We start from the raw sequence: 15,782 nt of genomic DNA, 5'->3' as shown, positions 1-15,782 counted from the left end.
TCTAGTTGCAACCCAGAAAGCCACTGAGTGCAAAAGCTTGTGAGTAAACTGTTGCGAACTAGGTGGTGTATAGAAAGTGTCTCATTAAATTATTTTGTGTAGAACAGATATCAGGCCTGATTTTCCATCTTGCATAATGGGATGTTTGGAAAATTTTGAGTGCCTCTAGGCCTTTTTTAGTAACTGTAATACAGAACTTACCAAATTCCAATCTGATCAACAATGACGGCTGAAAACTGTTCCGGTTATGAGCTTGAGAGAGATTAAACAATCTGCTTTTGTCATGAAGCCTTGCTTCTAACTCAGTTTAGGTTCTTGGAAAATCTATGTTTCAATGCATTTCAAAAAAGAAACCATCTCAATAAAAAGGGCTTAAGCATTCTGATAAAGTAAGAACAGTAGAACTAAGAAAGCTTTAAAGTGTGTTCTTTTACCAGACCACAAGTTGCGACCAATATACAAGAGTGAGGTTCAGAATAAAATTGCTGCTCTGTGATGCCGGTCAAAGGCTCGGATGCCAACAGTGATGAGTCAGAAACTACAGAAAGCATCAATTCAGGTTTGTCAAGCCTTGGATATTCTTGAGGATTTGAAATAAGATTCACAAGGCAGTAGCTCACTGGTGAAGTGGCAAACTGCAGATGCAAAGGTGTTGGGTTTGAGCCTTCATCATTTCTAGGATTTTTTATTGCCGTGTATCACTTTTTTCATCTCTGTCAATGTTAATGTAAATGTGAAAAATGCCAAGCTGCACCATGGGTGGAGGTCCATGTTAAACTGTGGGTCCCCCCTATAGTCTGCTACATCCAATACAACCAGGTCTAGTAAACCACTGTGGTGTTCAAACCAATTGTAAGGTTGATGAGATTTACCTCTGGCCAAGATCTGTCAAATCCACAGAGAAATTTGCAGTCAGATCACAGTTCTGGTGGGTTTAAGCCAGATATAATTTGAGAGAAAAATTATAACAATCAGTAATGCCAATATTATATTGCTTATAGTATGATGAGTGAGCTGAGAAATTTAAGTTACCCGTGTGCATTCGAATCAAAACATGAACCAGCTTATTGAGGACATTAAGCTTATTCAGTACATTAAGTGGCACAGATTGTCAGTTCACGGAAATGCAAGGCAGTAATGGTACCTCCCAAGTAACCACTTTGTCCGTCTCCCACCCAAAAATGTGAACTGTGTGTCAGCAGTTAAGATTAGTACTTACTATAGAGACGACCCATTTTTGCATGCTGCTGCCAAACTCACATGTAAACTATTCCCTACCTTAAAAGCTTCTAAACAATTTAAGGGTGCAAAGACCTGTTTCAGTCACACACACCACTCGCTGATGCTGTTCAGTCAAACGAAACAAAACTCTTCTTTTTAACTGTATGTACAAACTGTATTTACTATCTTGATAGCTGTTAAAAAAGATAATTGGCTGCAGCGCATTTTAAGCGAAATATGTATTCACATGTGCTTTCTACCTTAAGGTATATCTGTTGCATTAGTGGATATAACAGAAATACTACGCACAAATAAACATGACCTATCAACATTATGAAAAGAATAGACCACTACTCACCATAAAGAGGCGACACTGAGTTGCAGACAGGCACAATGAAAACTCCATTACACATTGAGCTTTCGGCCCAAAGCCTTCTTCAGAAAAGAAAAGACAATACACCACATGCACACATGATCATGATCTCCAGCCAGCTATGCTTAATATTTAGCCGGAGAAAGCCATTTGTGTGTGCATGAGGCATGTTTAGTTATGTGAATTTGTGTGCGCTTTCTTTTCTGAAGGAGGCTTCAACAGAAAGCTCAATGTGTAACTGTATTGAGTAGCAATCTATCCTTTACATAATAATGCTGATATTTCAACTTCAATTTTCCATTGTTTGGCCCATCAATAATAACACATATGATGATAATGTTAAAAAATATGTTTTATCTATCAGTTGTTATTCACCAATGCATGTGCTGCAGCTTCATTTGCAGCCCTATCAAACACAGAAATTGTAAATACAATGCATTCTGGTACAAATTACAGAGATATGCTGACAAGAAGAAACAAGATATGAATAAAGAAATAAACATAATGGCTCTTATGCACTTGATGAACGTTAAAAACCTAAATTTGTACTTTCCCAAGACAATGTGGAAGCACAAGAAATTGATTATGCGTAACAAAGCAAATTTGAAAGCATAAATAGCAACCAATTGCTGCAACTGCTTCTCCAGCAAATAGTGTGTTCATTTATTTATACATCACACAAGCAGTAGCAAAAAACAGAAATTACTAAGGAAATCTAGGAAAGCAGTGGTGGCTTGTCTTCTAATTATATTATGTTTATAGATCTTGTAAGAACTAAAATAAGAGTATAGCAACCTGTTACCTAAAAAAGAGAGAAAGAACTTATGCAGAGTGCTCCCTTCAGTATATCTAAATACATCACACCAGAAGTTAAAAGTCCACCCGAAACGTTTTTCTGTCCGTATATGTAGGTTAAACTTAGAAACTACTGTAAGGAATGTGATATGGTCTTCAGCAACAGATAGACTGTTTAAAGGGTAAGGTTTACATACATAATTTATTACCACAATGCCAGACAAGTTGTCCAACCACAGATATTTGGTGCTACCTGTGCGAAGCCAGGGCGGGTTGCTAGTTTACATGTAACTCTTACCACATCTCTAAAGATTCTCCAGTGTTCTATAAAACAAAAGTATATAAATGAATGTAAACCTCTTAAGCCTACAACTCTAATACATGGGCACAACAAGCATCTGCACTGCTGGTAATCCAAACATATACTCATCGGGTAAGTGCAGGGATATCTGTGCAGACACACTGTAAAGATCTTCATTGGAAAGTGACAATGGCTGATGAAAACAGGATCTACAAACTGTCCAATCAGCTCACAGTGCTATTATTTTGTTATCAAGCTACACAGAGCAGGACTTGTTTCAGCGACACGTCACACAGACTTCATTTATAATGATATATACACTCATATTTTATAAGAACTGAAGGTCTATTGTTAACAACTGAAAGTTCAATTAATTTTTGACAAATAATGCACGCAGTAGGACAATTTATACAAAATGCTTCATTCCTGTACCATATGGGCATGGAACCTCTTGCCAATAGGCAAAGCATGACGGAGGGGAGGGGGGGGGGAGGGGGGGGGGGGGCCAACCCCTACTGGCTTTAAGCATTGATTTAATAGGCTAATAAAATTCATAAATACGTGAACAACATTACAGGACGGAATAACACCCAAAAACAAAATGTCTGTGGAACCTTCTGTTATACTGAATCCAGTATATTTAAAACATAACGAACGCTCTATGTCTGGAAACAAAAGCAGAGACCTGATCAACATGAAGATGGCCTGATATGACCCTTCAATACATTTACTTAAACCGGCATGCTCCAAAACGTCAATGAAAGACCATTCAACCATGAACCACATGCAATACAAATTTTATTTAAATCCTACAACAATCAGTCTGTATCATATACACCCACCTTTCTGTAAGATACTCGTTCTCATACAATGTAATGTAATTGCGAAGTCTCTCCTCCATTTCTCTCTCTTCTCTTTCCTTTCTCTCATTACGGACTTCCTTCTTAGTTGACACTACATCCAACATGTTCTCATTCGCTGGAAAACTGGGTGCATTGTTCGATGTATTACAAGGTGTATCTGTCATCCCTGAAACACATACTGACTGTGCTCCAACCACCACATCACTGTCACCACTACGGTTTCCCCCCATTTCAAGTTCACTTGATCGTCGCCATCGTGATTTCACTTTCACCGGTTTGCTGCTGTCGAGATCAAATGCAGATATTGTAGATTGTGGAACAGCTGGGAAAGTACACATGGAAACTGGATGACTGAGACTGTCTTTCTGTATGGAATCATTGCTGACTGGTGGACACACAAGTTCTGGTGCCCCAACATGTTTTCCATCAGAGGTTTCCCTTGCAACACACTTAGGAGAGCTTGGTAAATCACTCTTAGAGCGCGATTTTTGTCTCGACAAGCCTATGGAACGAATGCGATTGCTTCTTCTCACACCTATACTACAGTTTGAACTGCTTTCAGATCCTGTTGTGTCTGTACTGCCACTACGGCTTCTAGAACTGACTGACTTTGGTTTTCTTTCAGGTACCTCCTCTGTTCGACAATTTTTTTCATTTGCGCACGCACTGGCTGTGAAGCAAGGAGCTTCATTGATATCAAGGCTTCCAGAATCTTCACAGCTTTGATCAGTACCCTCAGTGATAACAGTCACTTCATTGACACATGGCACTATATTTTCTATAGAAAAGTTGTGTATCTCATCTTTGGTTTCTTCGCCCATGATTCTCTCTCCAAACAGAGAAGATCTGGGACTCTGGCAGCTCAAATATTCCTTATGGACACTATCACAGCCTTCTAGTGCATGGTGCTCCTCTTCTGCAACTGGTAAGTCTTCAATACTCCCCGATGACACAGGCATAACACTGCTTATTAAATCTGTATCAGTGTTGCGTACTTCAGTTTTAAAAGTTGAAATATCACTCTGACTGTCAGTTTCACAAAGCACTTGATCTTGAGGAACTGGTAGTTCTACAACAAACTCTTCACTAACAACTGTTTCATCATTTGCTGTAGTTTCTAAATTGTCACCGACTTCATACGTAATACAATCTTCAATAATGTTCTGGTTTCCAATGTCACTTTCCTCGCCACAGCCATCAAAACACTTCACAATTTGTTCACTATGTACATTAGTATTTTCATTGGTTGTTCTCACATAATTTATTTGGTTGGTTCTACAATTACTTGTATTAACATAATTAGAGTTGGCACTTAATTTGTCAACTGTAACACACTTACACTCCTCTATTTCAGCTCCTCTGCCACAGTCATGGCAGTAACTACCTTTTACCACTGAGACCTGGTCTGCTTCACACTCCCTACTGTCTTCATAGTCTAATTCTTGATCATCCTGGCTTCTTGTATCTCCCACTTCTATTTCTACACCTTCGCAAACAATCATGTCCTCCACATATTCATCTGTCCACACAACTTGCTCAGCATTACTGATGTCCAATTCCTCCTGTTGTTCAATTACTACTTCATTCAGAGGCTCTAAATCCTGACTAGTTTCTATGACTTCTTTCGAGACATCTGAACCCTCAGGAGACATAATTTCATTTTCAATTACTTCCTGTAGGCAACGAAACTTGCCAAATTTCTTGTGGATGGATGAAACAGGCTGAACAGGATGAATTGCAGCAGGTGGAGATTGGTGCAGAGTGTCAGTAGCATTAGCAGGTTGCAAATCTCCACAACACATGTTTGTATTTTTATCTTCTCTCGTGTCTGAAATCCGGTGACTTAAGATACCATTGAGTTTGTGTTCTGACAGTCCGTTTAGTTTCTTCTTGTTTTTTGTTGATGATAACTTTACTGACTTTGTTTTTCTCCTTCTCACTGCCGCTTTTCGTCTGCGGGCCATCACACGGATCATTTGTGTCACCATACATTCAGGAATTACCTGCTGCTCCTTTCCATTGCTGAGCAAGTCATACTCCTGCAGCCTGAAACAAACAGGAAATAAAGATGAGTTTCATGAATACTTGAAAATTTCATAACGACCAACACCATAAGTAAAGGAAATGGGAACACTAGAATTCACTAATGGTATTATTTAATTTGACAGAGAGAGAGCAAATTTGGATAATCTACATTTATACTCTACAAGCCACTGACAAGCACAGACGGTATTCCCCAATGCACAACTTGTCAAGGTTTCTTTCCATTCTATTCACATATAGACCACGGGAACGATGACTGCTTAAAGGACTCACACACACTGTAATCAGTCCAATCTTGACTCTGCAGCCCCTAGAGGAGCAATACATAGGGGGCTGTACTATATTCCTAGATTCCTCACTTAATACTGATTCTTGAACTCTGTAAGTAGGCTTTTGTGGAATAATTGGTATCTATGTGCAAGCATCTACCATTTTCAGATTCATCGGCATTTCTGTCATGTTCTCCCATGGGTCAAACAATCATATAATCCACGTGTCGAACCTTTTAGCTTACTTGGGTCAGACTGGAAGAAGATGAGAATTTTGGGCTGCACTAAAAAGCTTAACACTAACTAACAATAACTACTGGGGAAAAAAAATTGGGCAAATGAGAGAATCAAGTGGCAGGCGATTCAAATTGAAAATATTCAATTTATCATAGCTTTACATAAATGGATTTGTATGGATTTTATTTTTTTTTATTTTATTTATTTTGATCATGTGATACTTCCTTCTTGGGCCACACTGCTATTTGCTTTGGGATGCATGCGGCCCATGGATTGGACACCCTGTTATAATCAATGGTGATGTCTTTCTTTGCATATGTTCAATACCCCCCCCCCCCCCCTCTTAGCCCTATCTGTTAGGGGTCCCATAAACTTTGTCAGTATTCTAGGATGTGTTGCACAGGTGTTTTGTAATAGACTGCTTACAATCCCTCATTTGTAGCCTGACAGCATTTACCCAGTATCCTACCAATGAAATGAGATGTGTCATCTGTTTTACACGATACTATGGGATTGTTCCATTTAATATCTTTACAAATTGTTACACAACAACAGCTGTATGAATTAACCAATTCCAATTGTCACTCTTTGGTAATGTAGTCATAGGATAGTACATTTTTTTATATTTTTGAAGTGTACAATCTTACATTTTCAATCATTTACAGCAAGCTGCCAGAACTTGCACCACTTTGAAATCTTACCAATATTTGATTGAAAATTTGTGTATCGTGTAACAGACAGAACTTCATTACTGATAACTGCATCCTGTACAAAAAGTCTAAGATTACTATTAACATTGGGTGCCAAGGCATTAATATAGGCTACAACACAAACAGTAAGGGTCGCCACCCACTTCCCTTGGGCATTCTTGAAGCTACTTTTAATTATCTTTCTCTTACAAGAGATACATCCACTACAACAGCTATTTAACATTTCATTTTTCTTCTAAAGGATAAACAAGTACATAAACAGTAACACCAATAAATCTCTTCTGTAGAATACTAATTATGAATAACAATACAACAAAGTTTTAACCATGCAGTTTGTATTCTTTCAAACTGCCACAAGGAGGACATATGTCTAGTAGCTGTCAAAATGAGTGAACAACTTCTCACATGATGTCTTTATAACAACAAAGAACTACATCACAATTAGGCACCAGGTACATTGATCAGTATTCAGGAATGAACAAGCCGCAATATAATAAAATGAAAGCAAAATGTGCATCTGGTGAGGGAAAAAAATCTGCAGTGTCATTCATTACACTTTGGGGTAATACTAAACAGGATACTGCTCTTCAAAGAATATTTTAAAATTTAATGTTGCTTGAACGCCAGAAAACTTTACTGTGTGTGTCTACTGGACCTTGTTATCCAGACTACAGTATTCTACCAGTCTTCTACATCTACTTCTATACTCTGCAAACGACTGAAGTGCACTGCACAGGGTTTGTACACTGTACCAGTTATTAGAGTTTCTTCCCAGTCCGTTCATGTATGTAGAATGAGAAGAATGATTGTTTAAATGTCTCTGTGTGTGTTGTAATTAATCTGATCTTATCTTCACGGTCCCTATGTGAGCGATATCTAGCGAGTTTTACAATATTCATAGAGTCATCATTTAAAGCTGGTTCTTGAAATTTGTAAGTAGGTTCCTTGGGGCAGTTTACATCTATCTTGAAGAAACTGCTAGTACAGTTTCTCCAGTATCTCTAAGTTACGCTACACAGGCTAAGCAAATATGTGACCATTTGTGTTGCCATCATCTGTATATGTTCAATATCACTCGTCAGTCCTATCTGGTGTGGTCCCTCAGTAATAATCTATGATGCATCGCATGAGTGATTAGTAAGCAATCTCCTTCATAAATTGATTGCATTTCCCTAGTATTCTACGAATAAACTGAAGTCTACTACCTGCTTTACTCACAACTGAGCCTATGTGACTATTCCATTTCATATCACTGTTAACTGTTAGCCCAGTTATTTGTATGAACTCTTTGCAAAAGTAACTATTGATATAGACATACAATACTATGTTTATTCAATTTGTGAAGTGCACAATTTTACATTTCTGAACATTTAAAGCCAGTTGTCTTGTTTGCACCACTTTGAAATCTTATCAAGACCTGACTGAATATTCATGCAGCTTCTTTCAAACAGTTGTTCATTATAGCTAACTGCATCATCTGCAAAAAAATCTGGTCCACAAAGTCATTGAAGTACAACATGTATTGCAAGGGTCCCAACACACTTCCCTGTGGCACACCTGAAGTTATTACTTACATCTGGCAACTGCCCATCCAAGGTAACATGCCGTAGCCAAGATACATAAACCTACGCAGCATCAGAATGCTACAGCTCAGTCTTCAACAGAAAGATATGTGCTACATGTGGCTACATATACATAACAATAGTTGCATTGTTTTCTAGATTAAATCCTAATAGCACCGAATAGGAGTAGAGTCAAAGTAGTATACAAGTGATTTCCTTTCCATTACTTAAAGAATGTTTTGTAATTAAGAAATTGAGCATTCATACTACATTCCATCACAAACTGAACATCATGTTCGCTGGGAGATTGATTTTTAAGAGCCTTCAGAGCTGACAAATATGAGGCACACCATACTACCATGATCAAGAGGTCTACCCACTTTCAAAAAATTGTAAAATACAAAAATAAGTTAGACAAACCAGGAAACAAATACAGACATGTAAAGCAAATATTTTGACAATAGTTTATAGTTAAGTATTGCAGCATTCATTCTGTATTGTGCTCCAAAAGTAGGTGCCCGCATGCGTGTGTGCAATCCTAAAGTCAGAGGAAAGAGCTATGTATGCCAACTAGCTGCAAAGTGTATAAGTTTTGTGTTTAAATTGCCTTTTTATTGTTTTCGTGGCAGAGAGAGAACCCGACAATCAGCTTTCTGTAATTTTTTGTATTTAACTTGTGAATTTCAGAACTCACATATCACTTTCCCAAAGCAGTTCAATGCAACTCAAAATTTCTCAAGAAAGTCAATTTTTAAATTTTCCAGGGAGTGTTAATTCACCAAAGTAAATGCAACTTTCACAATTGGCCATGAGGCTCACTCCGTAGCACAGGGTTATCAATGGATCGCTGGTTTACGTTTTGATATATAGATTTTTTCATTCGTTTTATTTATTTTTTGTTCAATTTGTATAACAACACGCCATTCACATATGAAATTTATCAAATATATGCTAATTAATACATACCTAATCATTTTTAATAAATATGCACATCATCTTGTTTCTAACTAAATACCGTAAGCAAAATTAAAGTTTTTATTATTCTTAGTTATTAATATTTTATAAAAGAGTATTAATAAATTTGTGATTTTTTTTTAATTTAAACAATCTTTCACAAAATATCTATAATCAAGAATTCATACTTGCATTGAAAATGTGGAGTCAGCGAGTGATATGTAACTAGCAATAAGGCAATCTGAATTTTTCATAAAAATGATTAGATGTGTGTTAATTTGCATATATTTGATTAATTTCATATTTAAATGATGTAGATATTCAAGCTGAATGGAGAGTAGTTTCCACACTGGTCTACCCTTGGCAAGTCTCTCTTAGAGAATGTCATTCCGAAGCCATTAATGCTAATAAGGAAAACTGGACCAATTTGGTGCACAAGCACAAACAAACTGCTTCCAAAGTGACACCATACTGGATTATACAGAGTAGCCCTCTGGCAAGAGGGAGAATGGTTTCTTCACTAACTGTTGCATTTTGTTATGGAACTGCCTATCTTCAGCCTTTCTCTCAGCTTGAAACTGCAAACACACATGTTGTCAAAATGTCATTTCTACTACCCAGCTATCCTCCAAATAGCAATATAATGGAATAACAGCCATTAGATGCCAACCGCTAATGGGTCTATACAGCAAAATGCATTCTATTCATACAGTTACTGCTGGTGCAGCCCTCTCTCATTGAAAAACAGAGCTACAGCCAACAGATTAGAACAATGACTGTTTGAAGTTTGAGAACTTAGGACTATGGCAAGAACACAATACTGTGAGCAATATGCAGGTAAAATAAGAGGATCATCTTCCTTAGGTACCTCTCCAATCCACTGTTTCCAAGAAGAGATTAACAGGAAATAATCAACTTAATATCTCGTGTCCACTCTCACATTATCAAAATAACATGCATAAACCACTTCAGTGGCCTGTCAGGAATTATACACATCTGATTTCATGATATCACATTAATTTGCATTGCCAACTCGCAACCGAACTGTTACCTTCCAATCTAAACTATGCCTTCAGCTAAGCTATATCTTCAGTTACTCTACAGATCAATCTGGCACTACAAGGCAATATAGGTACTGTGACTATTGTGTTCTGTCTCTGTTTGCACACGTACGATGCCACAGGCCACCACCATTACACCCCAAGTGAAAATTGGCACACAATATTGTTAGGTTCACCCTGCCCAACTGTAAACGTAAGCCAAGCTGCAAGTTATCCTGGGTTAATATTCGTCCAACTGATAATTCCTACGAACTGACAATCTAAAATAATTACATTACAGCATTCCTGGGTAATGACACAAGATACAGGTTTAAAACAGAAAGGAGGAAGAGTTGGGTTTTAGGCCTACATCCATTTGATGACAATATTATTAGACACAGGATTTACTGCTGATCCCACTATATATCACGACTCCACTCTGGAAGTTTTACTATACATGCTATTAAAGTATGAATCCTTTCCAATGCTGCAAACAAAACTGCTCAGTTAACATTCAGTGATACTGTGTATGTGTTGTGAGCAACGTAAGTGAAACAGCTGGAAACAATTGCCATAATCAAAACAAAAACAACAACAACCACCAATAAGATTACAAAATAATGTTTGTTGAATAGCATCTAGAATAATAACACTGGCTCTTATGCATCTTGCAAAGTCAGATGAGTTATGTAATCACTTAACTTTAATGCAGATAATTATTTATTTATTTTTTTTTTCAGCATAGGAAAAAAGGGCTCATCCTCTCACAGTATGTAGGCCTAAACGAAACCTCCCACAGCTAAAAGTTCCAATGATATGTAAGAAGTGGGTCATCAAACAGCGATAGCATGTCACTATATTTCAAACAATGCCACACAATAATGAAACCAGAGTTTTGTTAAAAACAGCTCCATTATGCACCCCCAAAGTAAACCACTATTACACTTTTCCCATATAAAACATATATAAAACACAGCAACACAAAATGGCATTTTTTAACGGAGCACACAATGCACAAACTTATTCTGGATACAAATTTTCCACTAAAAACAGTCAGTCAAACATGCAATTAATAAATCATTCTTCTATTCACTGAAAATACTGTTTCAATTTGTTACAAGGAAATACCCAAGTTCCAAACGAGTGGTGGTCATGCTAAACGAGTCGGAAGCTAAAGTTCTGCGTAATATAAATAGTTCGTGGCGAAAACATGGTCATCAGACGTAATTTCCCTATATCTAAAGCCTTCAACTATTTTGTCAACGTACTGTACTTACTATCACGTGTGAAGTGTCTAAATATTCTAAATACATGTTCATTATTTTTCAAGAATAAACAAACTCCAACAAATCTTAACACTTTCTCGAAATCCAGCTCACTTGTGCGCGTAGACAAGTAATTATCAATCAACTACATTCACTTTAAAAAAAGCCTTAAATTTAAATGCTACAGTACGGTACGGCTATCAACCCTATTACATGCGTGTATTTCACCATATGCATTCACCTTTTAAGTCAACCAGGCCTTATCAAAACAAAGCGCACTCTACAAGCAAAAGCTCTACGTTGTACCGTCGTTCTGTCGGATTTTACTTGTTTCACAGGACTAAAATTATTATTTATAGCTCGTGCAGTTCGGACAGCACTTAATCGATGTTGCAATAAGTATGTGGAACAAGAAGCATGTAGTATTTCTACATGTACATTATCAATACGAACCGAGTATTCTCCAAAATAATCTGTCCCACGCACTCATATAGGCTCTTAGCCGTTTGTTAAAAACACTGCTTAGTAATAGCAAAACTATCTTTGTTAGTCGAATTAGTGGAATTACACACTATCTGATGAGCTTATGACTTCAAACCCACGTTAACACGGGCAATATACCTTCTTAGTTCTTCCAGAAGAGGACTTATTGCTTTCGGAGACATACTATGACCCCAAGTACCTGAGCATTTAGTAGTAGTTCTCACCTTAACTAAAATGCCTACATTATTTCAATATTTACACTGAATTCAGTCTCATGTCCCTGATTAACTACCGCTTACTCCACTCGGCACAAAACACATACTAGACGCCATCACTCACGCCATTTTTTTGGAGTATCTTTCCTTTTACCCCTCCTCCTGACGCCAACTCAAAGCCGACACTACAAGCAATATCATGTTATAAGGCAGTAAGGTGAAACGAGGAGAACAGCGCAGAATTCGAAATTATTGATAAAGCAGGCTTGAATGAATGCCTGTTAACTTTGTGTAGCATCTATTAAGGCTAAAGCACTTCGACTTCTGGACTGTGTCACAAAATAACCAATAACAAAATTGCCAAAGAAGTAATCTAGTTTTAAAATAACTGTATTGCATCAGGTAATGTACATTTTAATTTTCATGTTTTCACTATGTAGGCCCTTGATGCAAAACATGTTTTACAAACAGCATAAACCCAGTTTATCAGTGACTGCGATTTTACGCAACGCAATGGCAAGTAATGGTAACTTACGAACAGGAATTTCTGAATATCTCCCTCAGAAAACAAAGTAAGTTAGCAGATATAATAGGGATTTTTACGGGTTGTGGACAAGGGATAAGAGTCTTCTGTGAAAACTGGGATAATCCACGAACTGGCCAAAATAGTAATTCAGTACTGACGTCTAGACAGTTTTAATCCAAAAGAAGTTACACAGTAGCTATGCAGCCCAGTATCTTCGCTCCAGAGTTATACCTGGTGGTCTTGACGTCTTATTTATTTTAGTGTCGCCTCAGAGCTGTAGTTTTTCGTTGACCTAACCTCCGGAAGAGTGTGGCTACTTGTCTAGTAGAAAAACGGGCTCCTTGCAACCTGTTCCGCTACCCAAGGTTGCGAATTGAATCACTGGTCGAGCTTCACCCCTTGTTGTAGAGTTCCTTGGCGTGCTCTATATATCTATCGAGCATAAGTTTTTCTTCCACTCACTCATGTAGACAGTAGGAGGGGAAGTTCCAATGCACAAGGAAAACTCTTTTGAATGGCCTGTGTTGCCATCGCTGATTCTTGTCAATGTGACACTTCGCTGCATCTTCACGCAAACCGGTAGTGGGCGTATGTAAATGCGCAATCTATGTAGGACGCATTCAACAGAGAGAGAGAGAGAGAGAACTTTTCGTTGAGCAATGGGTATGGTGCCTCCAATACTGCAGTAGTCTTCTTGCATACATTGTCGACGTGTTGCCTCCATGTCAACTGTGATACCGAGATATAGGTCTGCGTTTATCCACTGAATTGCCATACCATGGAAAGTAACGTTCCCTATGGCTGGAAGACGTTTCCTGGTGAGTAGTAGAACCTCTTAGTGACTGCAGCAATGTGTTGCCCACTGCTCTAGGTCCTGAAGTCTTCGCTCCATTGCCTGTGGCTATCAGCGTCTGGTGTTAGCACAGTGTCATCGACATAGACATATCAGCTGACTTTAAGAGATGTTGGTGGGTCTGCTTTGTAGGCACTGTATACAACAGGGCCTATAAATAATCCTTGTGGTACACCTGATTGTACCTCTATGATGGTTGCATCAATGCCACCTTCTCTGAGGGCAAAAGTGTGGCCGGCCTGGTAGTCAGCAGTCAGCCAACAACTTACAAACAGTCCTGGCAGCCCATGCGCAAATAGTTTGTGTATGATCCAGTGTGCCAGACACTGTGGAAAACTGTTGAAAGTCAATATGTCCTCTTCAACAACACATAGTAATTGCTGTGTGGTTGAATGTCCTGCCCATAAACCAAATTGTTCGTTGGGCAGAACAGTTTCTCAGACCAGTGGCAGTTGAAGGATCTTCAGGTAGAGCCATTCAGAAACCTTCCTTAACTTAACTGGCCTATAGCTTCTGCAGACAGCATTGTTCTTGCCCAGTTTGGGTACTGCGACCGTAATTGCAACCTACCAGAAATATGGATGTCCCTTCTGGTGTATGATGTTACTAAAGGTTATTTTTACATACTCAATGGCTTCTTGAGGAAGTTCCTTAAACGTCTTCGCAGTAACTTTATCGTGTCCAAGTGCTTTCTTGTTCAGCACACATGTGATGCTTTAGTGGACGTCTTCTTCCGAGATGATAAAGTCGTTGTCTGTCTCATTCATGTTTTCAGCTGCTTGATGCATCCTGAGCCTTTTCTCCCTGAACTGAACATGCACTGGGTTGATGGGCTCATCCATCAGTATAAAATTCGCTACAAATACATCTGCAAGGGTGTTTGCCTTTTCTGCACATGTAAAAGTTTCTTCTGCAGGTGTTGTGAGCGGCGGACTCATGGATGTATGTTCGTGAAAAGCCAACAGTGTCGCAAGTAGAGGTGTTGGAATCAAGCGTTGGCACCTTCTCTGTTCACATGGTGTTTCTATGGATGATCAGAGCTACCTTAACTTTCCACTGCAGCTGACTGCCCATGTCTTGTACTAATGCTGCCTGACTATGAGCCAGTCCCTGAGCAGGTAGTTCTTCTTGCAGCCCGTATGCAGAATCTTTGGTGGTAGCAATTGATGTCTCCTTCCCTCTGCATGCTGCTTGCTTTGTGCTGTAGTCGTGACACCATTGTTAATTGCTATAGTGATGTAATTATAGGTTCCCTTGTCCCAGTGGATTCGTCGATTGGGGTTTCCATCATTTACTGCATCAACAGTCAGTGATTTGAGAAGAGAGCGCAGGCACCACTTCCATTCACACAAATTCTGCGATGCCTTCATAATATTGATGCTTAGGAGATCCACATGCCTATGTTGTGGGAATATATTGTTGATTCTTCAGGGCCACGAACTTGGTCGTGCACTCATTCTAGTTCTCTGAGGAGCGTTCGGCGCTTCTAGTTGTGTCCTTGAGCTATAGTGCGTGTGTTTGCAGTTTAAGTCCCCAGCTGTGATAGTGTGACACAGTAGCTAAAAATGGAGACATTATTTTTATGCAAAATATGCAGACAAGCAGGCACAATTATTCTGAAACCTGAAATATATAGACATATCTATAAATAAAAAATTGGATACAAACTCCAAAACAACTATAGTCTGCCACAAGCAAAACAGTTATTTCATTACAGAAATCTCCCTTTTCTTCAGTATTTGTCATTCAGTATTGACTCATGATCTGTTTAGCTTTTCAGTGCCTTCGTTATTTTGTCTCCAAGAGCTCAGAAAAATGTATCAAGTTCAAAGTAGCAAAATATTGGAATTTCAAGTGTTCCTACCTGATCATCATCTAGGAGTTTCAGTGCTTTGCATCCTTGAACCTTGGTTAAGAGATACGCAAACATGCACTGGTACAGTTACACATTTTGAAATCTTAAAATGCTCCCATAGGCATACATGTAAATGTGAATATGTGTATGTTTGAAAAGAGTGTAAATCAAAGATGAAACATAAACAGTTGTAATAAACTGTCTGTGAGAAATAACA

The 15,782-nt window shown here is 38.4% G+C and overlaps 1 protein-coding gene across 5 annotated transcripts in view; it reads right to left on the bottom strand.

Moving 5' to 3' along the window:
* LOC126458516 (uncharacterized) overlaps positions 1-12,456 on the bottom strand; it is a 254,934-nt gene extending 242,478 nt beyond the window's left edge. For 3 of the 5 annotated variants that reach the window (XM_050095614.1, XM_050095615.1, XM_050095618.1), the window contains exons 1-2: positions 12,255-12,442; positions 3,533-5,599 (exon numbers count right to left, since the gene is read on the bottom strand). In XM_050095614.1, the coding sequence (XP_049951571.1) occupies positions 3,533-5,599; positions 12,255-12,298 (2,111 nt within the window). In that variant the 5' untranslated portion in view covers positions 12,299-12,442. Of the gene's footprint in view, positions 1-3,532; positions 5,600-12,254 lie in introns of all 5 variants that reach the window. The other 2 variants (XM_050095616.1, XM_050095619.1) reach the window with 2 other exon arrangements.
* Positions 12,457-15,782: the final 3,326 nt, after the last annotated feature.

This window comes from Schistocerca serialis, chromosome 2, assembly GCF_023864345.2.
Source record: "Schistocerca serialis cubense isolate TAMUIC-IGC-003099 chromosome 2, iqSchSeri2.2, whole genome shotgun sequence".
NCBI lineage: Eukaryota > Metazoa > Arthropoda > Insecta > Orthoptera > Acrididae > Schistocerca > Schistocerca serialis.
This window is presented reverse-complemented; position numbering and strand designations above follow the sequence as displayed.